Source organism: Ranitomeya imitator, chromosome 2 (genome assembly GCF_032444005.1).
Source record: "Ranitomeya imitator isolate aRanImi1 chromosome 2, aRanImi1.pri, whole genome shotgun sequence".
Classification (NCBI taxonomy): Eukaryota; Metazoa; Chordata; class Amphibia; order Anura; family Dendrobatidae; genus Ranitomeya; species Ranitomeya imitator.
The window spans coordinates 25,321,653-25,342,371 of NC_091283.1; the positions used below are offsets into that span (position 1 = coordinate 25,321,653).

The 20,719-nt window shown below is 47.9% G+C and overlaps 1 protein-coding gene across 1 annotated transcript in view; it reads right to left on the bottom strand.

Moving 5' to 3' along the window:
• Positions 1 to 2,301: 2,301 nt before the first annotated feature.
• The window catches only part of LOC138661489 (class I histocompatibility antigen, F10 alpha chain-like), a 75,357-nt gene continuing 56,939 nt past the window's right edge, over positions 2,302 to 20,719 (bottom strand). The window contains exons 4-8 of the mRNA XM_069746202.1: positions 11,600 to 11,869; positions 8,069 to 8,164; positions 7,605 to 7,631; positions 3,134 to 3,171; positions 2,302 to 3,031 (exon numbers count right to left, since the gene is read on the bottom strand). Coding sequence (XP_069602303.1) covers positions 3,146 to 3,171; positions 7,605 to 7,631; positions 8,069 to 8,164; positions 11,600 to 11,869 — 419 coding nt within the window. The 3' untranslated portion in view covers positions 2,302 to 3,031; positions 3,134 to 3,145. The remainder of the gene's footprint in view (positions 3,032 to 3,133; positions 3,172 to 7,604; positions 7,632 to 8,068; positions 8,165 to 11,599; positions 11,870 to 20,719) is intronic.

A 20,719-nucleotide genomic window follows, 5' to 3' on the forward strand; every position in this document is an offset into this window, starting at 1 on the left:
TTTTCACAAGTGTAAAAACAGAAATGTAACCATAAATTTTGTTATGCAATTTGTCCTGAATACGCCAATACCCCATATGTGGGGGTAAACCACTTTTTGGGCGCACCGCAGAACTTAGAAGTGAAGGAGCGCCGTTTGACTTTTTCAATGCAGAATTGGCTGGAATTGAGATTGGACGCCATGTCGCGTTTGGAGAGCCCCTGATGTGCCTAAACAGTGGAAACTCCCCACAAGTGACACCATTTTGGAAACTAGACCCCTTAAGGAACTTATCTAGATGTGTGCTGAGCACTTTGAACCCCCAAGTGCTTCACAGGAGTTTGTAACGTAGAGCCGTGAAAATAAAAAATCGCTTTTGTTTACACAAAAATGATCTTTTTGCCCACAAATTCTTATTTTCACAAGGGTAACAGGAGAAATTAGACCACAAAAGTTGTTGTGCAATTTCTCCTGAGTACGTCGATACCCAATATGTGGGGGTAAACCACTGTTTGGGCGCACCGCAGAGCTTGGAAGAGAAAGAGTGCCGTTTGACTTTTTCAATGTAGAATTGGCTGGAATTGAGATCGGACGCCATGTCGTGTTTGGAGAGCCCCTGATGTGCCTAAACAGTGGAAACCCCCCACAAGTGACCCCATTTTGGAAACTAGACCCCCCATGGAACTTATCTAGATGTGTGGTGAGAACCTTGAATGCCCAATTTATCCCGAGTACGCTGATGCCCCATATGTGGGGGTAACCCACTGTTTGGGCGCACGGCAGAGCTCAGAAGGGAGGGAGCACCATATGACTTTTTGAGCGCAAAATTGGCTGTCGTGTTTGGAGACCCCCTGATGTACCTAAACAGTGGAAACCCCCCAATTCTAGCTCCAACCCTAACCCCAACACACCCCTAACCCTAATCCCAACCTGATCCATAATCCTAATCACTATCCCTAACCATAATCACAACCCTTACCCCAAAACAACCCTAATGTCAACCCTAACCATAACCTAATCAAAACCCTAAATCCAACACACCCCTAATCCTAATCTCAACCCTAACCTCAAACCTAACCCTAATCCCAATACACCCCTAATCACAACCCTAACCTTAACCCTAATCCCAAACCTAACCCTAATCCCAAGCGTAACCCTAATGCCAACCCTAACCCTAATACCAACCCTAATCCAAACCCTAACCCTAATCCCAGCTCTAACCCTAACTTTAGCCCCAACCCTAGCCCTAACTTTAGCCCCAACCCTAACCCTAGCCCTAAGGCTACTTTCACACTTGCGTCGTTTGGCATTCCGTCGCAATCCGTCGTTTTGGACAAGAAACGGATCCAGCAAATGTGCCCGCAGGATGCGTTTTTTGCCCATAGACTTGTATTGCCGACGGATCGTGACGGATGGCCACACGTCGCGTCCGTCGTGCACTGGATCAGTTGTGTTTTGGCGGAGCGTCGGCACAAAAAAACGTTCAATGAAACGTTTTTTTGTACGTCGCATCCGCCATTTCTGACCGCGCATGCGTGGCCGTAACTCCGCCCCCTCCTCCCCAGGACATAGATTGGGCAGCGGATGCGTTGAAAAACTACAGCTGCTGCCCACGTTGTGCACAATTTTCACAACGTGCGTCGGTATGTCGGGTCGACGCATTGCGATGGCCCCGTACCGACGTAAGTGTGAAAGAAGTCTAACCCTAAATTTAGCCCCAACCCTAACCCTAAATTTAGCCCCAACCCTAACCCTAAATTTAGCCCCAACCCTAGCCCTAACCCTACCCCTAACCTAACCCTACCCCTACCCCTAACCTAACCCTACCCCTAACCCTACCCCTAACCTAACCCTAGCCCTAACCCTACCCCTAACCCTACCCCAACCCTAACCCTACCCCTAACCCTACCCCTAACCCTACCCCTAACCCTACCCCTAACCCTAACCCTACCCCTAACCCTAATTTTAGCCCCAACTGCTGTTCTCCTGCCGGCCGGCAGATGGAGACAGATGGCGGGCGCACTAGGCATGCGTCCGCCATGTTCTTCTGCCGGCGGCCAGGAGGAGCAGCAAGAGGATCCAGGGACCTAGGTGAGTATGCTAGGGTCCCTGAATCCCCCTATTTCTCTGTCCTCTGATGTGCGATCACATCAGAGGACAGAGAATTACACTTTACTTTTTTTTTTTGTTTTTTTTTTGCGGTCGCCGGTAAACAGTTAATTACCGGCGATCGCAAAACAGGGGTCGGTAATACCGACCCCGATCATGCTCTTTGGGGTCTCGGCTACCCCCGGCAGCCGAGACCCCAAAGATTCCCTCGGTGCCGGCCGGCGGGCGCACTGCGCATGCGCCCGCCATTTTGAAGATGGCGGCGCCCACCGGGAGACACGAGGAGCATCGGGGGAGCTAGGTGAGTATTGGGGGGCCACCTGGGACCCCTTTTCTCTGTCCTCCGATGTGCGATCACATCGGAGGACAGAGAAATTAAAAAGATCGCTTTTTTTTTTTTATTTTTTTTTTTTTTGCGATCGCCGGTAAACGGTTAATTACCGGCGATCGCAAATGTGGGGTGGGTTAAAAAACCCCCGAATCATGTTCTCTGGGGTCTCGGCTACCCTCGGCAGCCGAGACCCCGGAGAAAATCGGCCTCTGGGGGGCTAATTAACGGCGCTGTGGTTTAAGTACCCTTAGCGGCCGCCGTTAAAAGGCGTATCGGCGGTCGCTAAGGGGTTAAACGGAATGGTAAATGCTTCCTGCAAATCAGCCGGAGCTGAAGATCAGCTCATCCATGTGAAGCGTCTATAGCAAATACTGAGCCGGGGAAACGGCTCCTCCAGTAGCTCCTATAGGAGACAGAGGCCTCAGCAACCACAAGAATAAATACAAAATAATGGACAAATCGCCCGTAATGTCTTCCGTCCATATGGCGCCTTCTTCAGGACAACGTCCCCAGGTGGTTTACAGATCCTGAACGGAAATAACTGAGGAATCGCGGGTGAAAGAGAAGGCGACAGCGTCGTCCATGGACGCTCCGATCTTCTGTTTTCTGCTCCTAGAGATTGAATGATAATAAGAGTTAATTACACCGTTCTCACAGCCGCCCAATAATCGTTTATTACAGAGTCATTATAATCCGGATCCGATAATTACTTACAGTTACGGAGGTTTATAAGTCAGAGGAGACGTCTGAAGCTGCGAGAAAAAGAGAAATGTTTGTCGCGTAAAATAACCCCAGAAAACTGTCAGCGTTCCCCTGATAACTGGACACGGGGTCTCTCACATCATCTCTTAGCTCCGTCTGCAGATACACTGTATACACTCAGTGGGAATATTACATGGATGACGCTGTTATATTCTGAGGATCCAGTTGGAATATGAGGGGTTAATGTCGCACGTGGAGCCAAGCTGGGGTTTTTGGTTTGTGCTTGTTACACACTAAATAAATGAGAAATTTATCTGCAAAATAATATTTTCATTTTAATAACTCAGTTCTGAGAAGATGCCGGGATTAACGAGAGAAGTAATATTTGGACTTCAATCACTTGTTATTGTGTCGTATTCACAGTCAGATCTGACTCCACTGAACACGGTTTATACTATATATGTGTAGGACCAGTAGTGATATTACTACACTATTCCGGTAGTCCGCCATCACAGTGGTGGGGCGTCAGAGGGAAGGACATTGCCAGCGGTGCGGCAGAGGGGAGGACATTGCCGGCGGTGCAGTAGAGGGAAGGACATTGCCGGCGGTGCAGCAGAGGGGAGGACATTGCCGGCGGTGCAGTAGAGGGAAGGACATTGCCGGCGGTGCAGCAGAGGGAAGGACATTGCCGGCGGTGCAGTAGAGGGAAGGACATTGCCGGCGGTGCAGCAGAGGGAAGGACATTGCCGGCGGTGCAGTAGAGGGAAGGACATTGCCGGCGGTGCAGTAGAGGGAAGGACATTGCCGGCGGTGCAGCAGAGGGAAGGACATTGCCGGCGGTGCAGTAGAGGGAAGGACATTGCCGGCGGTGCAGTAGAGGGAAGGACATTGCCGGCGGTGCAGTAGAGGGAAGGACATTGCTGGCAGGGCGACAGAGAGAAGGACTTTGCCGGCGGTGCAGTAGATGGAAGAACATTGCCGGTGGTGCGGCAGATGGAAGAACATTGCCGGTGGTGCGGCAGATGGAAGAACATAGCCGGCGGTGCTGCAGAGGGAAGGACATTGCCAGCGGTGCGGCAGAGGGAAGAACATAGCCGGCGGGGCGGCAGAGAGAAGGACACTGCTGGCGGTGCGGCAGAGGGAAGAACATTGCCGGTGGTGTGGTAGAGGGAAGGACATTGCCGGCGGTGCAGTAGAGCAGGCATGTCAAACATGCGGCCCTTTACAGGCATATCTGCGGCCCGCACAAGAGTCTCAAACTTTGTTTCTAAACTAGTTTAGAGACAAAGTTTGAGACTTGTGCGGGCCGCAGATGCTCAAAACTTCACGATCAGCACTTCTGGCTCTTCATTCATTGGCCGATATCCCTGCATATGACCTGCTGGCGTGATCAGCAGCCGACCAACTAGCTCCGTGTCAATCCATGATGTGTGTACTTTGGTCGGCTGCTGATCACGTAAGCAGGTCATATGCAGGGATATCGGCCAATGAATGACGACCCGGAAGTGCTGATTGTGAGTTTTGTACATCTGCGGCTCGCGTGGCTGCTGATCACCTACGTCAGTTTTGTTGTGAGCGGAGGAAGAGTCGTGGCTGAGAGTGACTGGGACACTGTGACCGTGCTGAGGAAGGAGGGACCCACTGACGCACAGGCAAAGTCCAAGCAAGTGAGTGGCCCTCCTGCATGTAACCATTAAAAACTAAAGAGCGGGGTGAGCACTCAGATTATAAATAATTGTGATGCAAAAAAACAGTGGTGCTGATTGGATGAAAAATGCAATCAAACACAAAGGAGAAACAGCATCCAATATAAAGCACACACAAAATGTCTTTATTAAATAACACAGCAAACAAGGAAAAATTAAAAGCAATTAAAATACATGTGCACCCTTGGAGGCAAATACCAGGGGTGAACACCAAAAAGAACAAATCCTACAGACGCCCATTAAATATAAAGTAAATAAATTTGCCTCGAAGGGTGCACATGTATTTTAATTGCTTTTAATTTTTCCTTGTTTGCTGTGTTCTTTAATAAAGACATTTTGTGTGTGCTTTATATTGGATGCCGTTTCTCCTTTGTGTTCGATGGCCCTCCTGTATGTGTTAGCAGAACAGTTACTGCAAGCTATGAGCTCAGCAAAATGATCGCCGTGAACGGGAAGTCCCATAGTGAAGGGGATTTTATAAAGCAATGCCTTGTAAAAACAGCTGAAATTGTATGTCCAGAGAAAGCACAGTTATTCAAAGACATTTCATTAACACTGTTGCTGAACGGATTGATGACATGTCAGTTGATGTGAAACAACAGTTGAAGGCTGCATCATCAAGATTTGAACATTTTTCTATTGCTATTAATAAGTCCGTTGACGTCAGTGGAATAGCACAACTTGCACTCTTCATCAGGGCCTGTGATAGCGAATTTAAAATTTATGAAGAACTGCTTGAATTGGTACCCATGCATGACACTACGACAAGCGAGAACATTTTTGAGAAAGTCGATCAGGTTCTGTTTGAATATGGCTTTGATTTGTGTAAGCTTGTATGTCTAGCTACTGACGGTGCTGCGAATATGGTTGGCAGACATAACGGTGTTGCTGCCAAGTTACGAAAAAAAATTGAAAACTTATACACATCCATCATTTGTACATTTTCACTGCATAATTCATCAGCAGAATTTGTGTTCAAAAATTTTAAAATTGGATCATGTGCTTAGCTTGGTGACAAAGACGGTAAAGTTTATCAGAGGTCGTGCTCTCAACCACCGTCAGTTCAGTCAGCTGTTGGAAGATACGGCTAATCAGTTCACAGACGTTCCATATCTTGTTTTCATGACTGCTGTTAAAATAAGTGTGTGACATTAGCTGCTGTGTGCGGCCCTCGCAACAACCTCTTGTTACTCATGTGGCCCTCGGGGTACCCCGAGCTTGACATGCCTGCAGTAGAGGGAAGGACATTGCCGGCAGTGCTACAGATGGAAGAACATTGCCGGCGGGGCGACAGAGGGAAGGACATTGCCGGCGGTGCAGTAGATGGAAGAACATTGCCGGTGTTGTGGCAGATGGAAGAACATTGCCGGTGGTGCGGCAGATGGAAGAACATTGCCGGCGGGGCGACAGAGGGAAGGACATTGCCGGTGGTGCGGCAGATGGAAGAACATAGCCGGTGGTGCTGCAGACGGAAGGACATTGCCGGCAGTGCGGCAGAGGGAAGAACATAGCCGGTGGGGCGGCAGAGGGAAGGACACTGCCGGCGGTGTGGCAGAGGAAAGGACACTGCCAGCGGTGCGGCAGAGGGAAGAACATTGCCGGTGGTGTGGCAGAGGGAAGAACATAGCCGGCGGTGTGGTAGAGGGAAGGACATTGCCGGCGGTGTGGTAGAGGGAAGGACATTGCCGGCGGTGTGGTAGAGGGAAGGACATTGCCTGCGGTGTGGTAGAGGGAAGGACATTGCCGGCGGTGTGGTAGAGGGAAGGACATTGCCGGCGGTGCAGCAGAGGGAAGAACATTGCCGGAGGTGCGGCAGAGGGAAGGACATTGCCGGCGGTGTGGTAGAGGGAAGGACATTGCCGGCGGTGTGGTAGAGGGAAGGACATTGCCGGCGGTGCGGCAGAGGGAAGAACATTGCCGGCGGTGCGGCAGAGGGAAGAACATTGCCGGCGGTGCGGAAGAGGGAAGGACATTGCCGGCGGGGCGGCAGAGGGAAGGACATGTGCGGCAGAGGGAAGGACATGTGTTGCAGAGGGAAGGACATTGCCAGCGGTGCGGCAGAGGGAAGGACATTGCCGGCGGTGTGGCAGAGGGAAGGACATTGCCAGCGGTGTAGCAGAGGGAAGGACATTGCCGGCGGTGCGGCAGAGGGAAGGACATGTGCGGCAGAGAGAAGGACATTGCCAGCGATGCAGCAGAGGGAAGGAAATTGCCGGCGGTGCAGCACAGGGAAGGACACTGTCTGCGCTGCGGCAGAGGGAAGGACATTGCCGGCGGTGCAGCACAGGGAAGGACATTGCCAGCGGTGCAGCAGAGGGAAGGACATTGCCGGCGGTGCGGCAGAGGGAAGGACATGTGCAGCACAGGGAAGGACACTGTCTGCGCTGCGGCAGAGGGAAGGACATTGCCGGCGGTGCGGCAGAGAAGGTCTCTAGATATTGTTTCCACTTTCTAACAATCTATGGCAGATCCTTACAACTTCCCACAGTCCTAAAACCTATCCAGCCCCCATCACAACAGTAATAAGTGCTCGGACTAATAAAGTACCGTATATACAGTAACCATCACATACGCTACCGCACTGGATATAAGTATAATAGCGGTCACACTCCTAAGACATACTGAGGGGGGATTTAGATTGTGAGCCCCGATGGGGACAGTGATGACGATGATGTCTGGAATTAATGGCGCTAATAAGTGAGTAAAATAAACAAATCTATGTATATTAGACCCATAATGGCGAATGTCGGGATCAGAGCCCGGAGCAGAATACTCACTGTCAGCTGCCAGGTAATTCTGCTTTCCTGAAATAAGAAGAGGAGATGGGATGAAATACAGAAAGCTGCGGAAAACATGAAAGTTACAAAGATCCTATTTCCTTCTGAATATGAACATGGAGACGTCTTATTTCTCTCATTTCTCATGGACTGATGTGTGATTCTCTCGACTTTCCTCGGCTCGTGGTCGTTGCCTCTGATCAGTGGCTGTAGGTCCCAAGATTGTAGAATAAGTAATGGAGACATAAGTCTGATTCCATCTGCTCTTTCTTCGGCTTCATTCACACATCCTGGTGATGTAAAACCCTGGATGGAATGACGACTCAGTGTCGGCCACATGTGAACACCGCCTTAGTGTACTCTGTAAGACTGCGGTAGTGTGAATGGTCCTTGCTGTGTGTAGAGCGATGGTCTCCTAGTTTGTGGTGGTCCGGATACACTCAGCCCTTTATTTCTGTACTTACTTGTATATAGAATGACTCCAGCAATGACGGGTGTAAGAATAAGAACGATGGAGACCACAGTGATGACCACAGTCAGATGCGAGGCCTGTGGAGGTTCTAAAGGATAAAACAAAGAGAATATGATATAATGATCTGAAATGACCTATGTACACATATTGGCCAATTTCTTGAAAGCTAATGTCGCCTTCCTGACTGAAACTGTGTGTGCACATCGTAAGGAGAGAACCCAGCGAGCAACCGATGTCATTCTGGGGGGTAGGAAGCAGCACTGGTCTCACTTCTCTGTTGTGAATTCTGTGGCTGAATTCACTCCTGTGGTCACAAGTGGTACTGCAGCTTCTGAGTTTCCTCCCTCAGGTGTTCCGGGGAGCTCGTTAGCTGCTTCGTTATTTAACTCCACATGATTCTGTTTTCCTTGCTCCTGATCAATGTTCCAGTTTGGATCTGAGCTTCTGGATCTTTCCTGTGGACTTCTGCTCTGCTGGGATAAGTGCATTTTTGCTTTTTGTTGCTATATTTTCTGTCCACCTTGTCTTTTGGTTTTGCTGGTAGCTCTGAGACGCAAAGGGTGTACCACCGTGCCGTTAGTTCGGCACGGTGAGACTTTTACCCCCTTTGCGTGGTTTTTGCTTTAGGGTTTTTTGTAGACTGCAAAGTTCTCTTTACTATCTTCGCTCTGTCTAGAATATCGGGCCTCACTTTGCTGAATCTATTTCATCCCTACGTTTGTCTTTTCATCTCACTCACAGTCATTACATGTGGGGGGCTGCCTTTTCCTTTGGGGTATTTCTCTGAGGCAAGTCAGGCTGGTTTTTCTATCTTCAGGCTAGTCAGCTCCTTAGGCTGTGCCGAGTTGCATAGGTAGTGTTTGAGGCGCAATCCACAGCCACCTTTAGTTGTGTTAGGATAGGTTCAGGGATTGCAGTCTACAGAGATTCCACGTCTCAGAGCACGTTCTATATTTTTGGGTTACTGTCAGATCACTATATGTGCTCTGATCGCTGGTACACTGTTGGTCCTCTGTGTCACTGGATTGCGATTATAACACTTCTCCCTTTGCGCCAGGTCCTCTCCTTACAGTGCGCTCTCTTACCTGCTTATCACTTCTCATCAGAGCTGGTGAGGAGAGCGCACTGTCACTGCACATTGAAAACAATATTGCACAGTTACAAGATCCTACTGAGTATAAGTCAGAACTACCCTTATAGTATTACGATTGTAAATGTATTAACATTTTTTCCAAGATTATCAAACAATTGAGTGACTTGACTAAAAACGGGGCTGATGCAGTTAACTGGATACTTCGGGCAGTCCAAGCTTGTACTGGCTTAGAGGAACACTTCTTACCTGACCCTGTGTTGGGCTGACAGGACTTAGAGTGCCCTTTGGTAGTGAAGTAAAATCACAATCATCCCGGATCAAAAAAATCTGACCACTGTAGAATCAGCCAAGAGACTAAACTGAAGGGCAACTGTTTGTTCTTTTGTAGATTTGATCTTGACTTTCCCGAAGTTTCTGTGTCTCAGGCGTAGGACTCTGACCAGGCTTCTCTTCTTGAGGCTATACCGTAGTTGTGTTCTCTGTTTCTCTAGTTATCATTGAAGAGATTCATAGATCTCGTAATCTAGTACCAGAAAATACTTGGATCCAAAAATAGTTTGTTCCTCTCAGCTCAATCTGTGAGTCCTAAATAATCCCATGCCTCGGTACTTGCAGGTCTCCCTGGGATTAATGATATTCCTCAGCCTGTAGCCAGATATATTAAGTGGCTGACTATTGAGGTCTGGAGAATATGTGTTTGCATGTGGAATCTGTTCCCTAGCCAAAATGCCCTAAACCCATCCAACCGGACTACTCCAGGCCTTAACTATTCTTAGAAGCTCCTGGATCCATCTCTCAATGGACTTCATTACTGACATTTTTCATGTGGTGAGAGGGTCATTAATGTACCTGGTGTTTTGGAGAGCATATGGTCTAGAGATGAAAGATAATTAGTTTTGTCTAGTAGTAACATCAATACCTAATCAAGAAATGTAATTATCAATTTTTGATAAGCCTGGATCAAATGGTCTGGAGGTCCTTCCTAATAGGGGCTACCTACATGAGCCTGCTGCATCTGTACCTGAACCATATGTCACCCAGGCCGCACTGGTGAGGAAGGAGGCATCATGGCCAATAGTTCCAGGTGCTGCAGACGCTGTCCAGCTAGAGATACTGGAATCGCGGAATCTGTGGCACCACCCAACTATGCAGAAGGCGTGCATGTACGGGAAATAAGCTATTTCTGTAGCCAATGGGGCAGCACCACACCCTACTATATACTGTTGGGTGTTGACATTTATACAAAAATGTGTCCTGACCCTGGTCTCTGTCTCCTGCTTCACCCAGTTATATGACCCAGCTTGTTTGATACCTGTTGCTGACCCTGAACTAACTTAACTTAACTCTCTGACTCTGTTCTCCTTCTTCTGACCTCGGTTATCTCCTGACTTTGTCTCAGTCTCCTCATGCTATCCTGTAACTGGCCTCCCTGCTTTTGACCTGGCTATTCGACTCTTGTCAGCCAGCTCACTCCACCGGCCAGCATCTATTCCATGGACATTAGTTAGATGAGCCTGTTGTAAGTCCAAGAGCCTGCTAAGCAGAATGGTTTGTACAAAGCCTGTGCTTGGAAACCCCATTAAGAGCTGCCAAGTTTCCATGATTAATCCTTACAGCTATTTTATTGTTGACAACTAATATGGCTGCATTTCCATCTGGTCATTTAAAAAAACAAAAAAAAACAAAACGGCTGCTACAACAAAACTAAGACAAATCAAGAAATGCTGCCATCTCAGTAAGTGAATGAAACATTTCTACCACAGGGATGGTCCATGGTTCTATTTGGGTGGAAATCTGTTTTAACAAAGGAGAAGCAGCTATGAAGAGTAAGAGTATTGGCACGGGTTGCAGATCTCACACATGTTTTCATAGGTGTTTACATTCCAAGATAGACTTCACACGTGGGAATTTTTATTTAGAAATTTCTACATGTGAAAATCCGTTCTAATTCTCTGAATGACACTTGCAGAAATCCATTTGTTTTCTGCCTCTAATGATCTAAGTCCCCTTCCCTTTATCCTTATCCCACCCTTCAGTTGATCTTGGTTGACGTCTCTTTTTTCCAATTGTAATAAATATGTAATAATGCCCCCCATTCAGGTGAATGGCACCGATCTTCACTTGCAGAAATTTCCACTCAATATCTGCTATGGGTGAATCCAGATTACAGGGTAAAATGCGCAATAAAAATCCTCTTAAAAATGTGACATGCTGCGAATTTCAGAATCCGCACCACAGGCCGTTTTATCCACACAAAAGAAAATCAGCAATGTATAAATGAGACCTTTAAAGTGTGATCTGCTTAGCCGGGGCCATATTACAGCCCATACGGGTTGGGTGGCTACAAACCCTAAAGAAGCTCTACACCCATGAAGAAAGAGGGTTTCCCAGTTTTCTCTCTGACATACCGGCCGCATAGCTCGCACTCACCCCATTGTACAAGGAGCGGCTCCTCCAGGCTGCTGTGATCCACATAACAGGAGTATCTGTCGCCATCTTTGGGGGTCACTTCCGTGCTGACCCTGATCTGATAGGTGCCGTCAGGATTGGGGAGGACGTGTGTGGTCTCATACGAGTGAACCTCATCCTCCCCGATCATCCACTTCACATCCACAGGTCGGGGATGAAATCCGTACACCTGGCAGTGAAGCTTTGTGACGTCTCCTGATACCCGACCAGTGACCTTCACCCTCGGCCGAACTAAGAAGGAAAATGGAAACCATAAAATCAAATCTATATTGATACTAAAGCCCAACACAACTTACATATGTCATCACATTATCTCAAATGCCTGTAAGACCCCAAATAAAACAACTTTAATTACTATCTATTATTTCTCTACATCATTTTATAACTTAGTGTCATGTTTAGGGGGGCTTCTTATTGAAAAGTCTGCAGTCTAAAATGTCGCGCCTTCCATCCTGAGCTCGGTACTGCGCCCGAACAATCGGTTCCCCCACATACCGGCCGACTGGTGCACTCAGGAGAAATCACGCTCAATCTGTGAGGTTCTTTTCCTCCCGATGTGACGTATAAAAATAAAAAACTTGGGGACTAAAGCAACGTTTTTAGTGGAAAAAGGGACATTTTTCATTTTCACTCCTCATTTCCATCATTCAGCCGACAGCTATCTAAAGTGTATGGGGGGATTAAGGTTTACAAAAAATCCCTCTTTTTGGCCCATTTTATTACATTTGCCCTTATATGTTTGCCAGACCCCAGGGACAGAGACTTTTAACTGATAGACATCAGCAATATGAATAACAGCAAATCAGAGCCAGTAAAATGTTCCTATGACACCGTGGCATACTGCTATATATGGCAGACCATGCGATCGGTATGAGGCCTGTGACTTGAACCTGTGACACTGAGTGGCTTCAATAGGGGCAAAATTCCAAGCTATGTAAGTAAGACATTTGGAACGCGCCAAAAAAGTTAAGACCAAAATGTGTCGGTGCCAAATATTGCAGAGATGCATCAGGGAGAAGTCTTGTGGTGGTCTTGAAGTGATTGCCGGGGGACCACCACGGTGCAGGAAGATTACTGTACACAAGATGAGGTGCAAACAACAAAGGGTAGATTTATTGGAGGGCAAGGAATGAAGGGAATGAGGAAGATGCAAACAGGGGTATACAATGGCAACAGACAATTTACAAGAGTTATGAACTTTAACTTTTCCGTAAAACAGCACGGTGCTACAACTATTGCAGACTCAAAATATGTCTAACAAGCAAATGTAAACAATAAACAAGTGATGATGCTACTGTACGTATAACCTCCCTGGCCTTTACTAAGCAGGCCTCACGGCTCCCGTGTACTGACTATTGAAGCCTACACTAGGCCCTAACAGGTGCACCAAACAGGAACAAACTCACGGTGATGTTGGAGAATCAGGTCCAGTCCCAGGGGGGGCCCCAGCAGTCTAATACGGTGGTGCGCACGGCTTTCTGTCAGCTCTGTGAAACGTGGTCTTCTCCTTGCTTCTGGATCCTAGGGATGCTCCTGGAAACTGTAAATCCCTTTCGCTGTATCTTCGTGGCTCTCTTGCAGCTATATCAGGACACAGTTCTTCTCTCTTTCAGCTATCAGCACAAAAGTCCTCTCTGCAGCAGCCTCAGCTCACACACGCTGCTCCAGCTCCACACCTGCACTCTGCACAGACTAGTTCATTATAACGATTATTGCAGGGGAGAAGCAGAACATTCCATCATGCCAGACAAGGGGGTGCAGTCTCTTAAAGTGACAGTGTGTTCCTTACTGTCCATAACAGTACCACCCTCTTACATGCCTCCCTTCTTAATGATGGTCGTCCTCGGCCATCACAGCATCAGGGTTAAAGTGTAATGGAGGAACGTGCAATGTGGAAACAGCACCTATAGAGGAGGCAACAAAGGTGTAAAAACAGACAGAGCACACTGTTCTACATATCGGACTGGTGGAACCCCTGCATTAGACCTCTGGGATCTCCGAAGCTCTTGGCTGTCAGGCAAGGCTTGACTATCTTACAGAGGAACACTTGTTGCAGGAGACATTGTGAGCTCTTGTCTGGTCTCGTCCTCGCATGGCGGTACTGGTACATCCATGGGATTACCGTCTCTGTGCGGCTGAGGACCCCCTACTGTGTCAGGGACGGTCCACCACTCATAATCGATTTCACCATCAGGCATGACAGATTCAGGAAGTGGAGTAGCGCCTTCAGGCGACAATGGCGTAGAACAGACCTCAGACCGGCAAGGCCGCAGCATATTTCTGTGAAGTACTCTAGGGGCGGATGCCCCAGTCTCAATCTATACCTTGTTGTTATGACCTGGTGGTTAGGACAATAATGGACCTGGTGGTTAAGAGCACACGGAATGACCTGATAGTTACAAATAATACAGGACGAGCTCTGAGACGTGGGAACTCTGCTGACCGCAATCCCTAATCCTAACACACACACTAGAAATAGCCGTGGATTGCTCCTAACGCTCCCTATGCAACTCGACACAGCCTAAGGAACTAGCTAGCCCTGAAGATAGAAAAATAAAGCCTACCTTGCCTCAGAGAAATTCCCCAAAGGAAAAGGCAGCCCCCCACATATAATGACTGTGAGTAAAGATGAAAATACAAACACAGAGATTAAGTAGATTTAGCAAAGTGAGGCCCGACTTACTGAACAGACTGAGGATAGGAAAGGTAACTTTGCGGTCAGCACAAAAAACTACAAAAAGACCACGCAGAGGGCGCAAAAGACCCTCCGCACCGACTCACGGTGCGGAGGCGCTCCCTCTGCATCCCAGAGCTTCCAGCAAGCAAGACAAAAATCAAAATAGCAAGCTGGACAGAAAAATAGCAAACTAAAGAAAAACAAGCAGGAACTTAGCTTCTGCTGGGAAGACAGGTCACAAGAACGATCCAGGAGTGAACTAGACCAATACTGGAACATTGACAGGTGGCATGGAGCAAGATCTAAGTGGAGTTAAATAGAGCAGCCAGCTAACAAATTAACCTCGTCACCTGTGGAAGGAAACTCAGAAGCCGCAGCCCCACTCACAACCAACAGAGGAAGCCCAAGGACAGAACCAGCCGAAGTACCATTCATGACCACAGGAGGGAGCTTGACAACAGAATTCACAACAGTACCCCCCCCCCTTCAGGAGGGGTCACCGAACCCTCACAAGAGCCCCCAGGCCGACCAGGACAAGCCAAATGAAAGGCACAAACCAGATCGGCAGCATGAACATCGGAGGCAAAGACCCAGGAATTATCTTCCTGACCATAACCCTTCCACTTGACCAGGTACTGGAGTTTCCGTCTCGAAATACAAGAATCCAAAATCTTCTCCACCACATACTCCAACTCCCCGTCAACCAATACCGGGGCAGGAGGATCAACGGATGGAACCACAGGCGCCACGTATCTCCGCAACAACGATGTATGGAATACATTATGGATGGCAAAAGAAGCTGGAAGGGTCAAACGAAACGACACAGGATTGAGAACCTCAGAAATCTTATACGGACCAATGAAACGAGGCTTAAACTTAGGAGAGGAAACCTTCATAGGAACATAACGAGACGACAACCAAACCAAATCCCCAACACGAAGTCGAGGACCCACACAGCGCCGGCGGTTAGCGAAACGTTGAGCCTTCTCCTGGGACAATGTTAAATTGTCCACCACATGAGTCCAAATCTGCTGCAACCTATCCACCACAGTATCTACACCAGGACAGTCCGAAGACTCAACCTGCCCTGAAGAGAAACGAGGATGGAAACCAGAATTGCAGAAAAACGGCGAAACCAAAGTAGCCGAGCTGGCCCGATTATTAAGGGCGAACTCAGCCAAAGGCAAAAAGGACACCCAATCATCCTGATCAGCAGAAACAAAGCATCTCAGATATATTTCCAAAGTCTGATCAGTTCGTTCGGTTTGGCCATTTGTCTGAGGATGGAAAGCCGAGGAAAAAGACAAATCAATGCCCATCCTAGCACAAAAGGCTCGCCAAAACCTCGAAACAAACTGGGAACCTCTGTCCGAAACGATGTTCTCCGGAATGCCATGTAAACGAACCACATGCTGGAAAAACAATGGCACCAAATCAGAGGAGGAAGGCAATTTAGACAAGGGTACCAAATGGACCATCTTAGAGAAGCGATCACAAACCACCCAAATGACCGACATCCTTTGAGAGACAGGGAGATCCGAAATAAAATCCATAGAGATATGCGTCCAGGGCCTCTTCGGGACCGGCAAGGGCAAAAGCAACCCACTGGCACGAGAACAGCAGGGCTTAGCCCGAGCACAAGTCCCACAGGACTGCACAAAAGAACGCACATCCCGCGACAAAGACGGCCACCAAAAGGATCTAGCCACCAAATCTCTGGTACCAAAGATTCCAGGATGACCAGCCAACACCGAACAATGAACCTCAGAGATATCTCTACTAGTCCATTTATCAGGGACAAACAGTTTCTCCGCTGGGCAACGGTCAGGTCTATCAGCCTGAAATTTTTGCAGCACCCGCCGCAAATCAGGGGAGATGGCAGACAAAATTACCCCCTCTTTGAGAATACCCACCGGCTCAGGAACACCCGGAGAGTCGGGTACAAAACTCCTTGACAGGGCATCAGCCTTCACATTATTAGAGCCTGGAAGGTACGAAACCACAAAATCAAAGCGGGAGAAAAATAGCGACCAACGAGCCTGTCTAGGATTCAACCGTTTGGCAGACTCGAGATAAGTCAAATTCTTGTGATCCGTCAAGACCACTACGCGATGCTTGGCTCCTTCAAGCCAATGACGCCACTCCTCGAATGCCCACTTCATGGCCAACAACTCTCGATTGCCAACATCATAATTGCGCTCAGCAGGCGAAAACTTTCTAGAAAAGAAGGCACATGGTTTCATCACCGAGCCATCAGAACTTCTTTGCGACAAAACAGCCCCTGCTCCAATCTCAGAAGCATCAACCTCGACCTGAAACGGGAGCGAAACATCTGGCTGGCACAACACAGGGGCAGGAGAAAAACGACGCTTCAACTCCTGTAAAGCTTCCACAGCCGCAGAAGACCAATTGACCACATCAGCACCCTTCTTGGTCAAATCAGTCAACGGTTTAGCAACACTAGAAAAATTACTGATGAAGTGACGATAAAAATTAGCAAAGCCCAGGAACTTTTGCAGACTCTTCACAGATGTCGGCTGAGTCCAATCATAAATGGCCTGGACTTTAACAGGGTCCATCTCGATAGTAGAAGGGGAAAAAATGAAACCCAAAAATGAAACCTTCTGAACTCCAAAGAGACACTTTGACCCCTTCACAAACAAATAATTTGCACGAAGGACCTGGAACACCATTCTGACCTGCTTCACGTGAGACTCCCAATCATCCGAAAAGACCAAAATATCATCCAAATATACAATCAGGAATTTATCCAGGTACTCTCGGAAGATGTCATGCATAAAGGACTGAAATACTGATGGAGCATTGGAAAGCCCGAATGGCATAACCAGGTACTCAAAATGGCCCTCGGGCGTATTAAATGCTGTTTTCCATTCATCGCCCTGTTTAATACGCACAAGATTATATGCACCACGAAGATCTATCTTGGTGAACCAACGAGCCCCCTTAATCCGAGCAAATAAATCAGACAGCAGCGGCAAAGGATACTGAAATTTGACTGTGATCTTATTAAGAAGGCGGTAATCAATACAAGGTCTCAAAGAACCATCCTTCTTGGCCACAAAAAAGAACCCTGCTCCCAATGGTCACGACGACGGGCGAATATGACCCTTCTCCAAGGATTCCTTTACATAACTCCGCATAGCGGCGTGCTCTGGCACAGATAAATTGAACAGTCGGCCCTTAGGAAACTTACTACCAGGAATCAAATTGATAGCACAATTGCAATCCCTATGAGGAGGTAGGGCACTGGATTTGGGCTCATCAAATACATCCCGGTAATCCGACAAAAACTCCGGGACTTCAGAAGGGATGGATGACGAAATAGATAAAAATGGAACATCACCATGAACCCCCTGACAACCCCAGCTGGACACAGACATTGATTTCCAATCCAATACTGGATTATGGACCTGTAGCCATGGCAACCCCAAAACGACCACATCATGCAGATTATGCAACACCAAAAAGCGAATATCCTCCTGATGTGCAGGAGCCATGCACATGGTCAATTGGGTCCAGTACTGAGGCTTATTCTTGGCCAAAGGCGTAGCATCAATTCCTCTCAATGGAATAGGATACTGCAAGGGCTCCAAGAAAAAACCACAGCGCCTAGCATACTCCAAGTCCATCAAATTCAGGGCAGCGCCTGAATCCACAAATGCCATAACAGAATAGGATGACAAAGAGCAAATCAGAGTAATGGACAAAAGAAATTTCGACTGTACCGTACCAATGGTGGCAGACCTAGCGAAACGCTTAGTGCGCTTAGGACAATCGGAGATAGCATGAGTGGAATCACCACAGTAAAAACACAGCCCATTCCGACGTCTGTGTTCTTGCCGTTCAGCTCTGGTCAAAGTCCTATCACATTGCATAGGCTCAGGTCTATGCTCAGATAATACCGCCAAATGGTGCACAGCTTTACGCTCACGCAAGCGTCGATCGATCTGAATGGCCAAAGACATAGACTCATTCAGACCAGCAGGCATGGGAAATCCCACCATGACATCCTTAAGGCTACGTTCACACTAGCGTTGTGCTAGTGTGCGTCGCTGCTGCGTCGGCGACGCAGCAGCGACGCAGCGGCGACGCACGCGTCATGCGCCCCTATGTTTAACATGGGGGACGCATGCGTTTTTGTGTGTTGCGTTTTGCGACACTTGCGTCGTTTTTGCCGCAAGCGTTGGACCAAGAAAACGCAACTGTGTTGCATTTTTCTTGCGTCCGATTTTCGGCAAAAAACGACGCAGCGGCGCGCAACGCTAGTCTGAACGTAGCCTTAGGGCTTCAGTGAGACCCTTTCTGAAAATTGCTGCCAGGGCACATTCATTCCACTGAGTGAGTACAGACCACTTCCTAAACTTCTGACAATATATCTCTACCTCATCCTGACCCTGACACAGAGCCAGCAATATTTTCTCTGCCTGATCCACTGAATTTGGTTCATCATAAAGCAATCCGAGCGCCAGAAAAAATGCATCAACATCACGCAATGTCGGATCTCCTGGCGCAAGGGAAAATGCCCAGTCTTGAGGGTCGCCACGTAACAAAGAAATAATGATTTTCACTTGTTGAACAGGGTCACCTGAGGAGCGAGGTTTCAAAGCAAGAAACAATTTACAATTATTTTTGAAATTCAGAAACTTAGATCTATCTTCAAAAAACAAATCAGGAATAGGAATCCTAGGCTCTAACATCGGATTCTGAACCACAAAATCTTGAATGTTTTGTACCCTTGCAGTGAGATTATTCATACAAGAGGACAGACCTTGAATGTCCATATCTACACCTGTATCCTGAACCACCCAGAGGTAAAGGGGAAAAGAGAGACAAAACACACTGCAAAGAAAAAAAAATGGTCTCAGAACTTCTCTTATCTCTCTATTGAGATGCATTAATACTTTGGGCCACCTGTACTGTTATGACATGGTGGTTAGGACAATAATGGACCTGGTGGTTAAGAGCACACGGAATGACCTGATAGTTACAAATAATACAGGACGAGAAACGATGAAAATACAAACACAGAGATGAAGTAGATTTAGCAAAGTGAGGCCCGACTTACTGAACAGACTGAGGATAGGAAAGGTAACTTTGCGGTCAGCACAAAAAACTACAAAAAGACCACGCAGAGGGCGCAAAAGACCCTCCGCACCGACTCACGGTGCGGAGGCGCTCCCTCTGCGTCCCAGAGCTTCCAGCAAGCAAGACAAAAATCAAAATAGCAAGCTGGACAGAAAAATAGCAAACTAAAGAAAAACAAGCAGGAACTTAGCTTCTGCTGGGAAGACAAGTCACAAGAACGATCCAGGAGTGAACTAGACCAATACTGGGACATTGACAGGTGGCATGGAGCAAGATCTAAGTGGAGTTAAATAGAGCAGCCAGCTAACGAATTAACCTCGTCACCTGTGAAAGGAAACTCAGAAGCCGCAGCCCCACTCACAACCAACAGAGGAAGCCCATGGACAGAACCAGCCGAAGTACCATTCATGACCACAGGAGGGAGCTTGACAACAGAATTCACAACACCTTGTAGACAGGGTCATTAGCATACACTCACTCGATGACTTTGTATGGCTGTACTTCCCATCTCTCACTTAGTTTTCCCTTGGGGCGTTTCTCTCTGACTACTCAGTCTCCAGGTTGGAGCGGTAACTCTTGAGTCGGTTTGCGGCCCATATGTTCTTTTTCTTGCAGCTACTGACCTGCCAACTGCCGTATTGTTTGCAATCGTTGCTCTTTCACCCATGAGGTGACAGTTCGCTCCATCAGCTCCTCTGGCTGTTCCAAATTCAGCTCAATGATCTCTCGTCCAGCTCTTCCAAACAACAGTAGATAGGGGGTATAACCGGTGGTGGAGTGGACCCGATTGTTGTAGGTCCAGACCAATTCTGGCAGATAGTATGGCCAACACTCCTTCTTATCCTCCTCCAACGTTCTCAGCATTTGAAGTAAGGTTCGGTTGAAGCGTTCACAAGCTCCGTTGCCTTGAGGGTGGTAACAGGTGGTCCGGGACTGCTCGATGCTATACATACAATACAATTCTTCACCTTGCCTTGGAAACGTGCGCCTTGGTCGGAGTGGATGCGCTTTGGGCACCCATACACCCGGATGAAGTCTTGACAGATGGCTTGCGCCACCGATTCCACAGTCTGATCTCTAGTCGGAGTGACTACTGCGAACTTAGAAAAATGATCGGTCATCACCAAACAGTATTGCAGCCCCCGGGCCGAGTGTCCCACGAGGAGATAGTCGATCATCAAGACTTCTAGCGGTTCCTTACTTTGTATGGTCTGGATGGGTGCCCTCTGTTCGGTACTCTTAATGAGGTCACATACTCGACATTGCCAGCAAACCTCTTCCACCACAAACTCAAACCG